At 38.1% G+C, this 16,881-nt stretch overlaps 1 protein-coding gene across 10 annotated transcripts in view; it reads left to right on the top strand.

Annotated features, from left to right (window-relative positions):
- The window catches only part of RABGAP1L (RAB GTPase activating protein 1 like), a 262,266-nt gene that overhangs the window by 181,874 nt on the left and 63,511 nt on the right, over window positions 1–16,881 (top strand). For 8 of the 10 annotated variants that reach the window (XM_074906992.1, XM_074906990.1, XM_074906991.1 and 5 more), the window contains one exon: window positions 14,844–14,972. In XM_074906992.1, coding sequence (XP_074763093.1) covers window positions 14,844–14,972 — 129 coding nt within the window. Of the gene's footprint in view, window positions 1–6,572; window positions 7,202–14,843; window positions 14,973–16,881 lie in introns of those variants that run through there. The other 2 variants (XM_074907001.1, XM_074906999.1) reach the window with 1 other exon arrangement.

Below are 16,881 nucleotides of genomic sequence, written 5' to 3'. Positions count from 1 at the left end.
ATAACAGCAAGTAATATAATAACTTTTATCAGTCAAATGAAAACAAATAATATAAGAATAGTTAAGCAGAACAACCAAATTTTTCCATGTCTTGCTGAAATAAGATACTGATATTTTGTATAATTTTACTAGATAAACATCTGAGGATCTCAATGAAGACTGGACAGGTGCTTATTTTAGGTAAAACTTGCATATTATAAATGGAGATAATTAAAAAATGTGAATTGTCTTTCAGCTGGGGATGAAATTGTGGCAACTTTTGTAACTTTTTGAGAGGTATCACATGAAAAGTGCACTGAGTGTGTAGGCAATGGAACTTAGGCCATGTCTCCAAGAGATAAAACAGCTGTTTTGTTCTCTCTCTGCTCTTTGCATTTGCAGTGACGTGAGGAGCCTGAACTGATGTTTAAATCGGCACTGCTTTAAGCTGAAGGTTGGATGAAGTGACATACAGGGTTCCTTTCCAAGTTAAACCTGGTTTTGACTTTAGGTGATCTGGTTTAGTCCACTCTATAAGTGTGTTATAAACCTCAAACAGTTCCTTTGAAGATAAAAAAGAAGTGTCCACATTAGAATCTAAGACAAACCAGATGTTGCCCTTTATATCATTTTTTTATAGCTTCTTTATGTAGCTGATCCCAGCATCAGTGTTGAAGCTTCTGATATAGAAGTGGGTCTTAACTCTTCAGTGATAGAGGTCAGAACTGACTGTTGTCTTTTCAAGGTCTTCTCCATTAGGCAGAGGACAAGGAGTTCACTTTTAAAAAGGCTATCAAATCACTGCTTTTATATTTCTAGCTCCTAAATCGAGGAGATCCTTAAACTGTAGGTTTTGCTAGGCTGAGGAAGTTGGCCCCTCAACACACTCCTCCTGCCACAAAGAAGCCAGTACTTGGTGACTTGTTGGAGATGACATCTTTAGAAAGAGAAATCTGTACCTGGAAATGTCCAGAATCAGTCAACTTCCAGACTATTGATCTTCTAGCCCTAACATAACTAGTTTTCTGTTTTTAACTGTCCACCTTTATTTGCATGCTAAAAATCCATCCTGTCCTGGCTAGTTACTTAGCCCATTTGATCTCCTCCTCACACCTAAAATCAGTTCAATTTCTATTAGCTGAATGTTCACCATAAATTTTTAATTTTGAGGGAGAAGAGGTGTTCTCTTTTTAAAGGAACAGAAGACTGAAAGCAGAGAAAGCATGGATTTTATTATACTGCATTTATTTAGCAGCACTGAACCCTGATGTATTTGTTAATGCCACTTCCCCATTATACTGTCTTTTCATAATTTCTAGATACTGGAAAATTTTCAATATCCTGTATATGACTCATGTATCTAGCAAATCTTGTGATTCTGTGGGAAAAAAAATTTCTTAAGTATGTAATTGAAGTAAATAAAAATATAAAAATAGTCATTCCAGATCAGACTTGTAGGCTTATCTACCCCAGTATCTTGTTGCCAACAGTGGATGCATGGGAAAGACTGCAAGAACAGGGCAATAATACTCTTTTTTCTTTTCCTCTGGCAACTTGTGTCTTGGAGACTCTCTGAGAAAGAAGTGGTGTCTCATGTCTAATAACTCTATATGGATTGTTATTCCATGGGTTCATCTGGTGACTTTTGGAACACATGTAAACTATTAGCCACAGAGATTTTCTCAGCTTAATTATAATTTTATTAGCTTTGAACCTGTCACCTATGAGTTTCATGGAGGTTTGTGGTTCCTATGTTGGAGGCATTTTGGACAGTTAATACCTCTTCAGTTCCTCCACACTACTCATGATTTTATAAGTCTACATGTGTCTCATCAACTCTATTTTCCAGGCTTAATAATTTTAGTCTCTTTTTTGTCTCCTCCTTCGGAAGCCTCTGATGAGCCTTATTTTCTCTATAAATACTTTTCTGTCTCTATTATCTCCTTTTGAAATGGGAAGACCAGAGTAATGTGTAATATCAAAGAAGAAAACACATCATGGAGTTACACTGTGGAATAATGGCATTCTCTGTTCAGATCTCTATTCCTTTCCTATTAATTCCTACCATTTGATTTATTTTGTTGACCTCTGCTGTGCACTGAGCTGATATTTTCATAGAACTGTCCACAGTGACTCCAAGATTCATTCCTGAGTAGCAATTCTCAACTCAGTCTATCATTTGTATGTAAAATTGATACTGTTTCCCATATGCATCAATTTACATTTATCTACATTGACTTCCATTTACCGTACTATTGCCCAGTCATTCAGTCTCTTACAGTCCTTCTGCAATTCTTTACTGTAAGCCCCTGCCTTTAAAACCCTGAATAATTTAGTAGCATTTGCAAACATTGTCACCCTCACGATTCACCCTTTTTTCCAAGCTGTTTAAGAATAGGCCAACCAGCACAAACCCCAGCACAAATCGCTGATCAAATCTGCACTGGAAATGAATAGTTTTATCGTGTTGTCTCTAATATTAGTGATAAAGATGTAAACTTCACTAAACCCAGATTACACAGTTAGAATTAGATCTGAAGAACAGAAGGGACAAAGTAGTTTCTAATAAGGTAAGAAGTGAAGTTCTTACTGTGGGCATGATGTAATTCATATGGATTTTCAGAATGTGGTTTTCAGTCCTGGTGCATAATGTGTCTTATTCTTTTGTAGGAATAAACTTGAAAGGGAACTTTGGTCTTCCAGTTTTAGAGTCTATTTAGCTTTTCAAAGTCAGTAATTTTTGCCACTGAAGTGTTAAAAGCAATCCAATTCTTTTTTTTCTTTAACAGCTGACATAGAAGGGAGACGCTAATCATATTAAATAGGCATTGCTCAATTAGCAATTGATACAGCAATTATGAAAATGTTTAGTTTATCTCTTTACTGACCTTTCAGTACATTCTCATAAAACTTTGATATTCTTGTCAACACAAAGTACAGGATAGGAGGGAAGACTAGTGGTGGGTTTGCAGGCAGGACTGGGGCAAAAGGAGGACACAGAAGGCTGAGCTGCTTGCACAGGGAGAATGTGGGCAGACAGGATGCAGAGAGGGAGAAAGAAATCTACAGTGCTCATGTAGGGTCATAATTTTAAAATTATGCAAGGTGGGCAGGTTGCCAGTTTTTACAGCAAGTTGTCATGCCTTGTTAAACATGCAAGTGAGAACACTGTTACCTGGGAACTAAACCAGTATGAACACCTAAAATGAACATATTTATGTTCAGGCTTTATTAAAGATAGAAGCTGCAATAGCCATGATGGCACATACATTTTTCTCCATAGAAAATAGTATAAGAAGCACAAAGCTCCCACTTTGTCATAAAATGATAGATAGAAACCCATCATTTTTCTTGGAATCTCCTAAGCCTTTCCCAAATATTATATCAGTGTGTGTGTATATATACATATATATATTTATGTTCCATATGTTGTTCTAATTTGGTCTGTTTTGAAGTTCAGAGATTTATAAAGCACTCCCCATCAAGATCCTTGGTATCTTGCTACAGAATTCAGAAAATACAGATAATTTCATATCATATTCTGTATGGTTTTATTTGCTTAGAGAATATTTTGCCATTAGCCACTTGTCTGAGTTCAGTGGACCTCAGCTGTGTACGTCTGAGCAGATCTGAACTGCATCAGTACCATGTGAGTAAACAGGTGTGTCATGGATAGGAAGTCCAGAAACAAAATTTAACTATACTTATAGACCAGATAGTCTATGACATGGAAATCAAAGCGTGAGTAATACGTGTTTATCATAAGACATTCTACTTAGTTTGCAAGTTACTGCCTTTTGGGCCATTTTTAGTTTTTAAGCTCACTTTAGTCAGGCCCTTCTGAAGACTGCAGGACAGTAATTGAATGGCATAGATAAGGGTAGTGAAGTTTACATGAAGGTAAAATCACAATTCCTGATCAGACATGGATAAAAATATAAAAATAAGTAGTGTTCAGTGAGGATGTCAAAGTATTTAAGAGTGGTAGGAAGTGTAAGGTATGCAAATTGCAAATCTGAATGATGGTTCACTGTTATGCTGTGTGAAGGAAGTTCTTGAAAACATGGAGCATTGGAGTTCAGCTGATAATTAGGGGGTTTTGTCCAAGCATTGGAATTTTTTGGATTTTAAAGACCTCTTTTTAAACAAGAAATCCAGGCTTGATGTAAAAATCACAATGACAGTAGTAGACCACATCTCTTGGGAAGCTAATCCTGTAGTTAATGTTCCACATTTCTAAAAATTTGCACCTTATTTATAACCTGAATTCATCTGGTGTTAGCCTCTAACTATCAGATCCTATTATAAGCCCAGACCTTATCCAAAATGAACCAAACCTGAATTTCTGTGAGAGCTAGCTATTAACTTATTAAAGTCTGATTTATGCAAGGAAGAATTTAAGGCTTTTTACATGGACAGTGCTCTGAATTATCAGTCCTTTTACCTGTTTTGCCCACAAATCACCAGTGACTCTGCCCATTCACCTCTATGCTTCTAGTCAGTTCTGTAACTTGCTTCCCAGTACATGCAGTATAATGCTCTAATTTCTTCCTTTTTAATGTTTTGAGCAATGTTTTCATTCACATGTGGAAGATAGAACATGATGTTTCTAGAATGTCACTTTAACCAGGGTGTATTTAAATTAGATGAAAACACTTTAAAAATTCAGAAAAAAAATACGAAAAGCTACTTCCTTTCCTTTAAATACTTTCACCCTACAAACATACAGTCTGGTAAACTGATAATTTAACCTGTGGTGGATAACTGATCAGCATTGTGTTGTTTACCTATATACATAATAACAAACTAGGTAATAAACCAGAATCTCTGGAACTGCATGCAGAGGGACTTTGGAAAGTTCCCATCATAGTCTTCACTATAATCTTAAACTGAAATGAAACATGTGTTGGTTGTGGTTTCTTTTTTCTTAAGAGAGTCTTGGCTTCTCTTAAGTAAAGACCCTTAATTTCAGCCTCCACAGAAATGCTGGGGCCTCCACCTCTTCAGAACCCAGCTCCCTGGACTAGTCCATACAGAAGGTTTTCGTCTGCAAAACAGTGTTTAACAACCTGAGATATTTAAATCAGCTTTCGGAAGACTGCCTGTATTAAATAGCTTATGCAATACTGCACAGAATTTGCAGGTGCTTTAGTTGACTTAAATCCCATATCACCAGAGGATAAATAGCTGAGGCCTCATTGTCATCTGTCATTTTTGACCTGTGCCTTCTGCTGGTTCTGCTTTAACCATTTTCCCATCTGCTTCATGTGTCACCATGAGCCAAGGTGACCTGTTTGGATGGGGCTACTTTTGGTAATAATGTCCCTTTTTTTTAAAAAAAAAAAAAAAAATTCTCATCCAGGAAAATTTACCTGTATTTGTAAGGAGTCCACTGTGGGTGGTATATCAGACTGAATGCAGTTAATTTATTTTTCTAATTTTCTGTGCTTTTTGCAGTACTTATCTAGGCCTGTTCACAGTAACTTAAAATTATTTTCACATTTTAACTACTCATGAATGTGTTTATTATTTCAATTCAACGACCTCATGCTACAGATTTTTACTTGGCATGAGTATTTTAACTAAATGTGTTTTTTCTTGACGTTAGACAAAATTATTTTTAGAGCTTAAATACAAATTTGCAGAAGTGTTTGCAGTTAATGTGTTTTAGATCCATAGAGCTCCTCACAATATTTTAAGTTACCACCTTTCTGTATGTTAGGTATGTATGGAATAGTACTGTCCTGATTAGAAATGTGTATTGTTCTGTTACATAGCCCATTTTATAATTAGGCAATTCAAAAATGAAGCAGCATAAAAACATGCTTTCTAAAATCCAGACCAATGAAATGAAGTAATACCTGCTAGGCTGTCTTTACCCAGATGGCAGAGGCACCTGGCCTGTTCCCTGCATGGGAGTAATGTGAGGCAATTTAAGGTGTGACATCATAGCATTTTCCTTACAAATGTGCAGTTAACTTAAAGAATCAATTCAAATGCATGTGCTGACATCATTCCCTCCCTGCCCATGGTCTCCAGATTTAGAAATGCCTCCTGAGAACCCAGCGCAGGAAATTATCATTATTTAAATTATTTAATTCAATCCTGCACAAGCTGTGCAAAGATGGGCTATGGCTTCTCAGAAGCTGCCTGCTGCTCTCTCCTCACCAGCAGCCTATCACGATGTCCTTGCTGCTCTCCCACTCATCACCCAGGAGGGATGAGGGTTTCCTGCCCTACCTGCCTGTCTCCGGGGTGCACGGAGTCTGTATTTGCATTATTCAGAAGCAGATCCAATACAAGTCATTATATCAGCTGGCAGGCCAGTTTCTTCCTAACCATCAAATGTTAGAGGCTGCAGTTCATACACTGTAAGCCTGGGATTCAACAGCAAAACCTCTCACAGCTGAACTGATTTAAGGTGAGGGGAGGGGAGCTCAGCTGTCCAGCCGCTCACTATTGGCTTCTTATTACGGCATTCTCCCCTGAGAGGCTCTCTGCATGCTCATTCACCACCCCCCCCCTCCCAGCCCCCTCCTTGCCTACCCCTTCATTACTGATTCACAGCGAGAGGCAGTAGCGGCAGCCGCCACGCTTGTCACGAATCAGAGATTGCAGTGAGCTCATCCTTTTCTCTTTGCAGCTTCAGAACTGCCCTGGCTTTATTGCTCTTATTGCTGCTGCTGTCTGCTCACACACACATCCCCAGACAGTGAGCCCTGAAATCTCTCCATTGCTTTTCTCCCGTCTGAGCTTTCCTGCACTTGTTTTCTGCCATTTTCCTGCTTTTTAGGTACATTTTTAGATCCATGTTTTCTCTGGTTTGTTTTTCAAACCTACTTTGGACGCTGACTGAACCAGCACGGTGGATCATATTTTTCCTTGATTCTTAGCAAAGATGCTTTTCTCTTTCTGAGAGACCAACAGGCGTTGCTGTAGGCGGCCATCCAAGCCCATTTCAAAGATCTGAGGCTGGCTCTCCTAATCTTGCACTTTTTGAAATTGCTGTTCAAAGCCTGTTCTTCTCACTCTGGATACTTACTACTTACTGCTCATGGAAGAAGGGGTACCTTGCAAAACCCCAGCTGCCAAGCTCACACCACCTGTCAAAAAGTCCCAGGACATGCATGACGAGAGAAGCAAGCTGGTGAATGAGTATGCATGTCGGGTGCTGGAACTTCTGGGAATGGGGCATCGCCTATTCGTGCCTCGGCTGCTTGCGGTGAGCTCACATTTTCTTGAAATTAATTCATTGCGAATTTGCCATCTTCCCCCCCAAACCAGCTTCCTCCCCCAGGATTCTTGACACTGAATGGAAGCATGAGGTGTCTCTTATTTTTTGCTCTCAGCTTCTCATAATCCATCTCCAAAGCACTGAGTGTATTTTTCCTGTTTGCTTCGGAGGGCTGGACACTAGTCCTGCTGATGGGGATTGGTGCCACTCCTTAACTAGCTTGAATGGTTCACGACCAGGGCTGCGTTATAAAAATCATCTTTCCTAAAGCTATGAATGCTTTTGTTCTCAGTCCTGTAATGATTCCAGTTAAGCAGCATGCCTGGTCTACTTCTAGATACTGATGGAAAGTGCATTAATGCTTAGCATTTAAAATTTTATCCTTGTGACATCAAAGGCTAGTTTTTGAAAAATCAAGCCAATTTGATGTATTTTGATTTTCTGCTGTTTCTCTGTTTGATTTTGAAAAGGCAGTTGACAGTATGTAAAAAAGTTGAAAATGCATTTGGAGAATTATCTGGGAAATAAATTGTTAAAGACACTTTAATACATCATAGCAAAATGATGTCTGTATGTCAAATGGCCTGAAATTGGTGTGACACGTTACAATACAGAGAAGTACGCTTTTATCGTCTCTAGTGCTGTACAAAGCAGACTATGAAACACAAAATCGTGATGAATCCAGAAGTCAGTACCTAGTCCTAGCTGAATCTGCTCTGGGGTATTGTAACTAAACCTGGCTGCAGCTCAGAGGTACACTTTGTGATGGCCTCTCATACACCAGAATGTCATTTTTATGTGATGCATGTGAAGACAGTTCATTACTGATCCCATCCCATTTTCTAATGGGATGGTGCCTTTCCTTTATTTCCATACCCTGTGCAGCCCTGTATTGTAGTTATATCCTGTGACTTGTCTAGCATTTTCACTGGGTTACCTCTGTGTTCTGCAGTACACTCACATAAATGAATGTGCTCTGCGTATTATAAGATGTTCAGTGTAAAAAAAAAAAAAAAAAAAAAAAAAGAAAAGGTGGGTGGTGGTTGAAACAGTGTGTCCCTGCACTGTGAGTAGTTAGATAAAAATAAAGATCACAAACTCTCTAGTTGCTAGTAAAGCGCAGATGAATTTGGAGATCTACAGTCACTTGTAGAATTGAGTATAGTGGCTAATAACGCATGCTCGAATCTGTTGTATGTGTAAGCATTATTCCAGTTTACCTCCAAGTATACCTAAACGCTCTTTCATCCCATCCTGCTGCTTTAGTGCTGATGATCTCTCGGGCAAGGACTGCCAAATCATTCTGAACTGTTTTGTGATGAGCTCTAAGGAAAGCAGAGGCAAACCTATTAAGCTCTTTTTCACTTGACTTAATCAGGCTTTGTATCTGGCTCTCCAGATGGAGAATACCAGGAAATTTAGCATACTTCATCACCCAGGCAGCTTAGCTTTGCTGAACGGCACAATAATGTTTATTAAAAAAGAGGGGGAAAAAGGCAAAACAATACAAATAATACTTGTGTTATTGAAGTGGCTTGACTTGTGAAGTCAGTGTGATTTCCTGTCAGGTTTTGTTAGCTAAATGTACCTCTTCTGACATCTATCCTTTTTGACATGTACTCCTTCCATAAAGGAGGAGAGACTATGTTTCTGATGATGTTTTAAAAATTAGAAGTCTCTGAGGACCAAGAATTTGTACTTTAATCTGAACTGAAGATGCTTTAAACCTTGGTGTTTCATAGAATTAAGATCTAGAATCTTTTTTATGGGCATAGGCTTCTCCCTCTGCAGTGGTTTTGGGAATAAATGCCTAGGACGGGCAGAATATATGCCATTGTAGTGTTATGTGAGAAATATAATCTGTAATCTTCATGCCAGCCTTACAAAAATTCAGATCACCTACTCACTGCATCAGCTAACTGCAACGATGAGCAAGTGAAACAGGACTAATTCTGTGTGGGTTTATCCCCTTTGGGATGACTATGGGTGGATGAAGCCAGTAGATTTTGAGTTTGTTGCTTATCCACATTCATTAGTATTTTATGTGGCAGAATGAACATTGCCTTTATAAGTCTGAAGCTACCAGTAAACGCAGTGATGAAATTTTGAGCAGAAGGATACAACTGGGTGTGTACTAGATCATTGCCATATTTATGGATGCCAACTCATTGTGCACAAAATGAAAGCCTTTTTTTTTTCCATTATGCTTTTGTACCAGTGTTTTAGAGCACAGATTTTATTTAGGAAAAAATGGTTTTGACAGTATAGCTTTCACAGTAAAGAAATGGACATAAGTAATGGCCAGTAAAAGGAGTCTTTTGATGTATATTGCGCTAGAAGTGTGTGCCAGTGTCACTGTAGCAGTGTAGCTTTACTCATCAAACTTTTCCAGGCCTGGATCACAAGTTTATCCACCCTCACACTCCTTGGCAGCATAAAAGGCCAACTTCATCCTCTTGGAATCACTGAACTGTTGTCAGGTTTGTGGCTTGTGTTTAAGGGCAGCACAGTACACAGTTGTGCAACATGCGGCATTGCAGTCTTGTTGATGCCGGTGGAAAAACAACTACCAGATTAGAAAAATTAGCTCACATACCTTGATTTTGCATTGCTTATCTTAAGAGCACTTAAAACCCCATCTATGTGTGTTACAGATTAAATATTATGTTCAGAAAAATTAGTGTAGGGATACATGTAAACATTCTGAATTTACCAGTAGCAAATAAAATAGTGGAGTAGAGTATGGCCAGATTCTTTTCAGCTATTAACTTGGTTTTGTTCCTGACACATGTTCATTAAAGTGTAAAAAAAGGCAGTTTATACTCACTGGCATTCTACAGAAATTCTGAGTACATATACTGTGTACATAGAATTCTATAGAAATTTGTAATTTTTATCTGTTTATATGAAAGAGGAAGAATTATATTAAGGAACTGTAGTGTGGTTGATCTGAAATTTCTTCTGCTGTATTAGTTCCCAGGTGGGATTAGGAGTTGTAGTTGTTATAGCCAGTAATAAATGAGACTTCAGAATTAATAATTGAAGACAGAGAAATTAAATTAAAGAAAAAAGCCAAGGCTTTGCCCTTTGTTTTAATCACATTTTCCAAAATATTTTGAGGGAAGTAGCAGTAATATTATTTACTTTTTAAAAAATAATCAAAATTAATATAATTTAAATTCTGTTCTTGTTTTTTTGAACATTTGCAGTTTTACAGAACTTTACCTTTAGATTTCAGAGCTTTCCTAGTAGTTCTGGGAAAGGGCTTTTCCTTAGTTTCATCAAATCTGTATAAGATAATTTTATTAATATGTTGAAATACTTAAGCAATGTGGGAAAGACATTTGAGGGCATATTTAGTCAAAGCCTAAAAGGCAAGCTGAGACTTTTGGTCATAGTTCTCTGTGAGTTTCCTCTTTTGCCTGAATTTAAAAATGTATTTTAACCAAAATACGATTATTTGAAAATTACGTCTAGAATAATAAAAAATTCCCTGAAGTCCCCAAATGCACTTGTCTGTCAAGCTTTATTGATTCATTAAACTTACAGATGGTTTCCTGAAATAAGTTGTTGATGAGTTCCACAAGCTGAGTGACGCAAACCAACAATTTTACAAATCTCTGCCTGTCAGAGAACTGCCAAAAGGTTCCTGAAATGTCTTTATGATTTATTGATTAAAATCACAACATGTCAAGAAATGTTAATCTTAGGATAGCGACAACACTATCTACTCTTTCGTACCACATATATATACATGCATACACTGGGTTTGTGTAGCTTTCTATTTTTAATCAGTACCTGAAGAAGTTAGTTTGCAGAAAATTTTCAAAGTACACAACCTAGTTAACACTGCTTTCAAAATGTTACTTTGATTTCTTGGATTTTAATAGTGAAACTAAATTTTTGATCACAGGTTGCTGTACTCAAAATATTCAGCAAAGTAGAAAAAGCTGAACCGTATAGGCTCTCCTACCCATTTTATCAAATTATACAATGTGATAGTTTATAATTTTTCATAACTATAATCTTAGCTCAGCAAACTCTGTCACAGAATTTCTTATTTACATGATTCACCATTATTCTTTGAGCTTTCATTGACTCAAGATTTTTCATTGACTAAAGATTTTTCAGGGTTGAGACCACAAAAATCTCAAATTTTCTAAGAGTAATTTGTTTTGGGGCTGTTAAAATATTATTATAACAGTGATTCAAACAGAAGTCCAGGAGAATTAAATCTGACTCTAAATGTTTTACATGTAATTGCTGTATTTCTGACATATTTGCCTCTGTCTTTTTTGGTATTTATTTTTAAATGAAGTTCTGTGGATGTAAAGGGTAGATGCACGTCCTTTTCTACAGCTTGGCAGGGTAATTTAATTGTGGATTATTAACTTATTTTTAGTTTTATCCTCCTCGGATTTATAAAAAAAGAGAAATTTCAAAACTGTCGGTGCATTATGTTAAGAAAAATAAATACAAAGTTTAAATAAAAATGTCTAGTCAGGACCTCTAAGAATACTTGCTTCAAATTAGTATAGCTCAGCTCCTAATAAAATGCTAAAACTTTGGCAAAAAGGGTATTTGGTGTTTGTTTTGTGCTGGGAGCAACTGTCCAGAAGTCTTAATTGCAAACACCCTCCCACTCTGTTGGAAGCAAGTACCAGCCTGTCTTGGAGATCACCCGTCTTTGAGCATTGCAGTGTCTGAGAACCTTCTGCCTAAAACCACCAACAGCAGCAAAGTGGATTTTACTGGTCGGCTGGTGTCCCTTTACAGCTGGGGTCAGAGTTGTGTTTGGGGCCACGTTTCAGAGGAGGATGAGAGAGGCTGCCATAGCATGAGGAAGAGGAGGGGACTGGAAATGCAGGAGAATTGGTCTCCTGAGAAGGCAAATTTGCAATGTAATAGGGAAAACTGTTTGAATTGTATAGTGACCACAGCTGTCCACACACCGCTGAGGAGAGAAATCACTTTCAAGTAAGCTCGTTATCAAACCATTTACTGCTTTTCAATCAACATTACCCAGCTGAACTTTGCCCAGAAGCTGCTTGGTTGCCAGCACAAGTTTTGGCAGTGATGCTGTGTGCTGCCTGTGTGACAGGCAGCTCCCACCATGCTCTACAACTTGCAGATAGTGTTAAATATAGCCCATCGTGGATATCAAATGGTGATCTAGTCTCAAGTGTGGCAAAAGCGTATCTAACCTCAGTAAAACTCATCTAGGAGAAATACGTCGTTAGGGAGAGGAAATGGATGCGTTGGCCAATAGCTGCGTTTATGAGCGGGTCCGATTCATTAGATACTCAACTGCACCAGCTTTCTGTCAACACTACATCGGTGTTGTCTGATTGAGTCTCAGCCAGATAGTCCTCCTGCCAAATTTTTGTGGACAAAATCAGATGTGATAGTTTGTAAAGCTGAACATGTCTCATCAGTGTCCTGAAAGAGGCTTTTCTTGTGTCCCTGCAGTGATGACCCAGCAGCTTCCTTGGCTGTGAATGAAGGGAGGATCAAATAGATCTTGGGAGGCCTCTGAGGATTTTGATGTCAGAAAGTTGTCTGCCTTAAAAATGCTGTAGTCCTGGGGAAGCTGATATGCTGAAGCTACTTGAGTTGTATTTGGAGTTTTCTTATGCTTTCCTTGTGATTAATATAGGAAAACCTACTACAACAGTGCCCATTAGGGTACACATATAATCTCCAGAAATATAGAGGTTGATAGGTAGACATACACAATGTAGATTTTGTCCTTACAGACTCTTGCTTGAGGGCACCAAAGGAGATATTGCTGTGTCCGTTCCCAAACACAGCAGTGGTGATTATCAGTGCTGGAGTGGCACACCTCTGATGTCAGCTCATGCTTTTCACTATCAGAGATACTGGATAACCATGAAAATACCCCCTTAACTTCTGTTGCTGTTCCAAATTTGGTACATAATTTAAAATCCCTTCCCCTTCCCCTTCCCCTTCCCCTTCCCCTTCCCCTTCCCCTTCCCCTTCCCCTTCCCCTTCCCCTTCCCCTTCCCCTTCCCCTTCCCCTTCCCCTTCCCCTTCCCCTTCCCCTTCCCCCTAAAGTTTGGGTAAATTGCTGGTTTTGATAGACCTTCTGTAGGATGCTTGTAGCATTTTTGGCAGAAATGTGGAATATGTCAAGCTAGGTTTTGAGTGTTACTGTTACATATCTACAGCACCAGACTGAAGTTGTTTGCTTTGGGAAACAATGTATTTGCACTTTTAAGAAGGGCTTTTACATAGTAGACATAATTATCGTGTAAATGAACTAGTGATGCTAGTTTGTAGGGTGCAAAGGGAAAATTTTCTCTGCATTGTAGTGATAATTACATTTATTTTTTATTGAAAACAACTTTAACACCCAATAATGGTATCACTGAGCCTCACCTCTTGCATGTCAAAGACTGCACAGTTTCTCCTAGCTCTTCCTATGTAGAGGCAAATGTCTTGTGCTTGACTGAAGTGTATTTTCTGGAAAGATGTCTGAAATTGGAGACAGCAGAGGATTTTGAGTCAATGAGAATGTAGTTTAAGAACCAAACGCTGAAACATATCTACTATGTACAACAAGGCAAAAAATGAGAAAGCAGATGATGCATCCATGAAAATGTTGGCGGTGGTACTTGAGCAATTAATTCAGCAATTAACCTTAAGCAAAGGTACTTGTGCTGCCCCTGAGGTGTCTGTAGTAATACTGTAGTACACGGCACTGGTCTCCATGATACTGGTCTATACATTGACAGAATTTTATTCACTCTTCTGGGTTAAAGATCTTGAAATTCTCTTTTTTTAAGGTGATGTCCTAAATGTCTTATCTGGACACACAGTTTCTGTGAACCTTTTAAAGGAACTACCCCAAGGCTTGATACTTCATATCTGCTAAATCTCTTGGTGTAGTTCTTGGTAAATCTAAAAAATAAAGATGAATACATTTGTCCCCGTGAATCATGCTACACCATCAGTAGCAGAACTGGATTAATGTTGAATGTTTAACATTTTCTGACCTGTTAGGCTTGATACTGCACTGAGAGGTACAGTATTTTAAGAGATGTAGAAATAAGCATGTAAAAGATTTTCTGGCACAGTGTTCTTTGAGAAATTGTGTCACAGACTTCTGCACATTGACTTGCCAGTGCCTCTTATGAGTCATAAGCATTTCTGCTTCTGCTGTTCATGTCTGCAACCATATATATCTATATATACGTTGTCTTTTCAGGGCAGCATTATGAGAATCGGCAATGGTCTAATGCACAAGCTCCCTAGAAAATACTATAAATTCTCCTAGGTTTTTGGTGTTTGCTTGGGTTTTGTTCTTCTCACTGAGTGACATCTTGACAGGCTGAGCCAGAATCCCCTTCTTACCCTGCAGGTATAGCAGGATAAAATACGTTAAGTGTTAGTCCTCTGATTGTGCTTCTCTGCCTGGGATTCCTTGGATATGCTGTAGCCTGTGTTTTGTTTTATGAGATATGGGTTAGAGACCTGATTTCAAGGAGGACGTTTTCGAGCTAATGTGAATATTGGTGGTTTGGAATACATGCAGTAAATTACAAATCCAGTAAAAGAGCATGACTGCATGTTCTCAGTGTTTACTGTAGTTCCCTGTGTTTAATTGCAGACCTCAAAGGAGGACCTTCTACAAGCTGATTTTGAAGGAGCTTTAAAATTCTTCAGGGTTCAGTTGCCTAAGAGGTACAGAGCTGAAGAGAACGCCAGAAGACTAATGGAACAAGCTTGCAACATTAAGGTAAGGACAGTCTTAATTTCCTCTCATTCACCCAGGGTTTTTACAGGAAAAGTAACATACAGTGATAAGAATGCCAGTAGCGTGTGGCAAGTAAAGTAATGAAATAGTTAATTACTTTTTATGTATGGTTGTATATTTATACACAGACAAATTTTTATATCAAAGAAAGTAAATCACTTCACTTTTCCCTCTTTGTCAGCTTTGGTACAAGCTAATAATTAAAATAGAAAAACTGATGCATGATCAAACAAACTGAATTATCAGAACTCGCCAATTCATTAATTGATTTATTACACTAAACCAATTAATTGGATGTATGATTATGCAACCAAAGGTCACTATTATTTGTTTTGACCAGAAGATACTTATTTGCTCGGCACTGCTGAGTAATACAGTTGTATTGGGGTAGAAACTTAATTTTGTTTGTGTATCAATCTTACCAAGACAGAATGTCTTTTTATATTCTACCTTATCCAAGACTGTACTGTCGAAAGACAGGCTTCTTTGAGCGTCTGGAGCACTAGTATTGGGCTTGTAATGAATGATGCCTGTAAGTTTTTGAGGATAGAAATCTGTTAAAAATGACTACAGAGGTTCATAAAGCTGTCATTTGAAAGGTCTGCTATTTTTTCTGGGATTTTTTGTTGGCATATGTATAGCTATGGATGGGCTTAAAATTTGATCTCGGAAAACAGTGCTTTTGTTATTTCTTGGAGTGGGAGCACTGATGAAAAATGTGTGTTTGGAGTGGCCCAATAATGGGCTGAGAACATCCCATCAGAAAGAATGCTCTTCTAACACTCCACCTTTTTTATATTTCTCTCGATATATTTATTGATTTATTTTTGTACTGTTTAATTTCATAGTTTATTAAGCAAGGGCTTTTTTCATACTGGTTAAAACTCTGATCTTGTGAAAGAGTGGGGCTTGCTGTACTAATGTTTATTCCAGCTAGAAAAAAGATGTGTGCAAAGGCTTTATTAAAATTGTATTTGAGATTTGAGCTCTGCTACTGAAAGAGAGTATGTGGGACTAAAACGATACAGTTGGAAGTTTAGTGTTTAGTCCTTTGCTTAGTTCTTGAAATTGAGTAATTTAAGGACTTAACAAGTGCATTAAATTTATCTTGTTTACTCTATGTGTCTTTTTCTAATGAAATGTTAATACAGAAGTTCTCATGGTACTTTTTGGAAGAGATATTTCTCAGTTTTCTTGGGCCTACCTTTCTCATTTTCTTGTGCAAAATATTGTGTGCCACATGATGTTATTTTTCATTAATTTTTCAGTTCATATTGGGTATATATGTATATGATGTGTTTTGTTTAGGAAAGTATTTTGAAATGTGTTTGAGGCAGATACTCAGTGCATAGTGCCTTGTATGGGTTCAGCACATGGGGACTTTAAAAGCAAAGAATAAAATTCTGAACCATTCATTGACATGAATGGGAAGGCAGCTGAAGGATCTGACAGTGAATTCACTGCATATGCAAGATTTCACACATTCTGGATTCCGGTTCATAAGAGAAAAGTACAGATGAGTACAGCAGACATGGAGTCACGGTGCTCCCCTGCATCTTACAGAAGTACATGAGGACTGTTAGGAATTATTGGAACGGAAGGCGAATTCAGGGCCAGGACCTGGGGTTGTCAGGGATGGGGAAAAGCAGAAGATTCAAGTTGCCTTCTGCTGTTAGTGACAGCCTACCCTTTTAAGGAGTATAGTTGGGAGTTGAGTTTTGCTAACTCACTGGGCATGCAACTCATTCCTCATTCAGATATAAGACATAGAAGGAAATCTGAACTGTGTCCTGAAGAGTCTTTTGATAGTTAATCTAGGAACAGCTGAGCTCACAGAGAGGAGTGTTCTGAAACTCAAAGCCTTTTAGTTAAGGTTGTTGTCAGGATTAAT

The sequence above is a fragment of the Athene noctua genome, chromosome 5 (genome assembly GCF_965140245.1).
Source record: "Athene noctua chromosome 5, bAthNoc1.hap1.1, whole genome shotgun sequence".
In the NCBI taxonomy this organism is placed as follows: Eukaryota; Metazoa; Chordata; class Aves; order Strigiformes; family Strigidae; genus Athene; species Athene noctua.
This window is presented reverse-complemented; position numbering and strand designations above follow the sequence as displayed.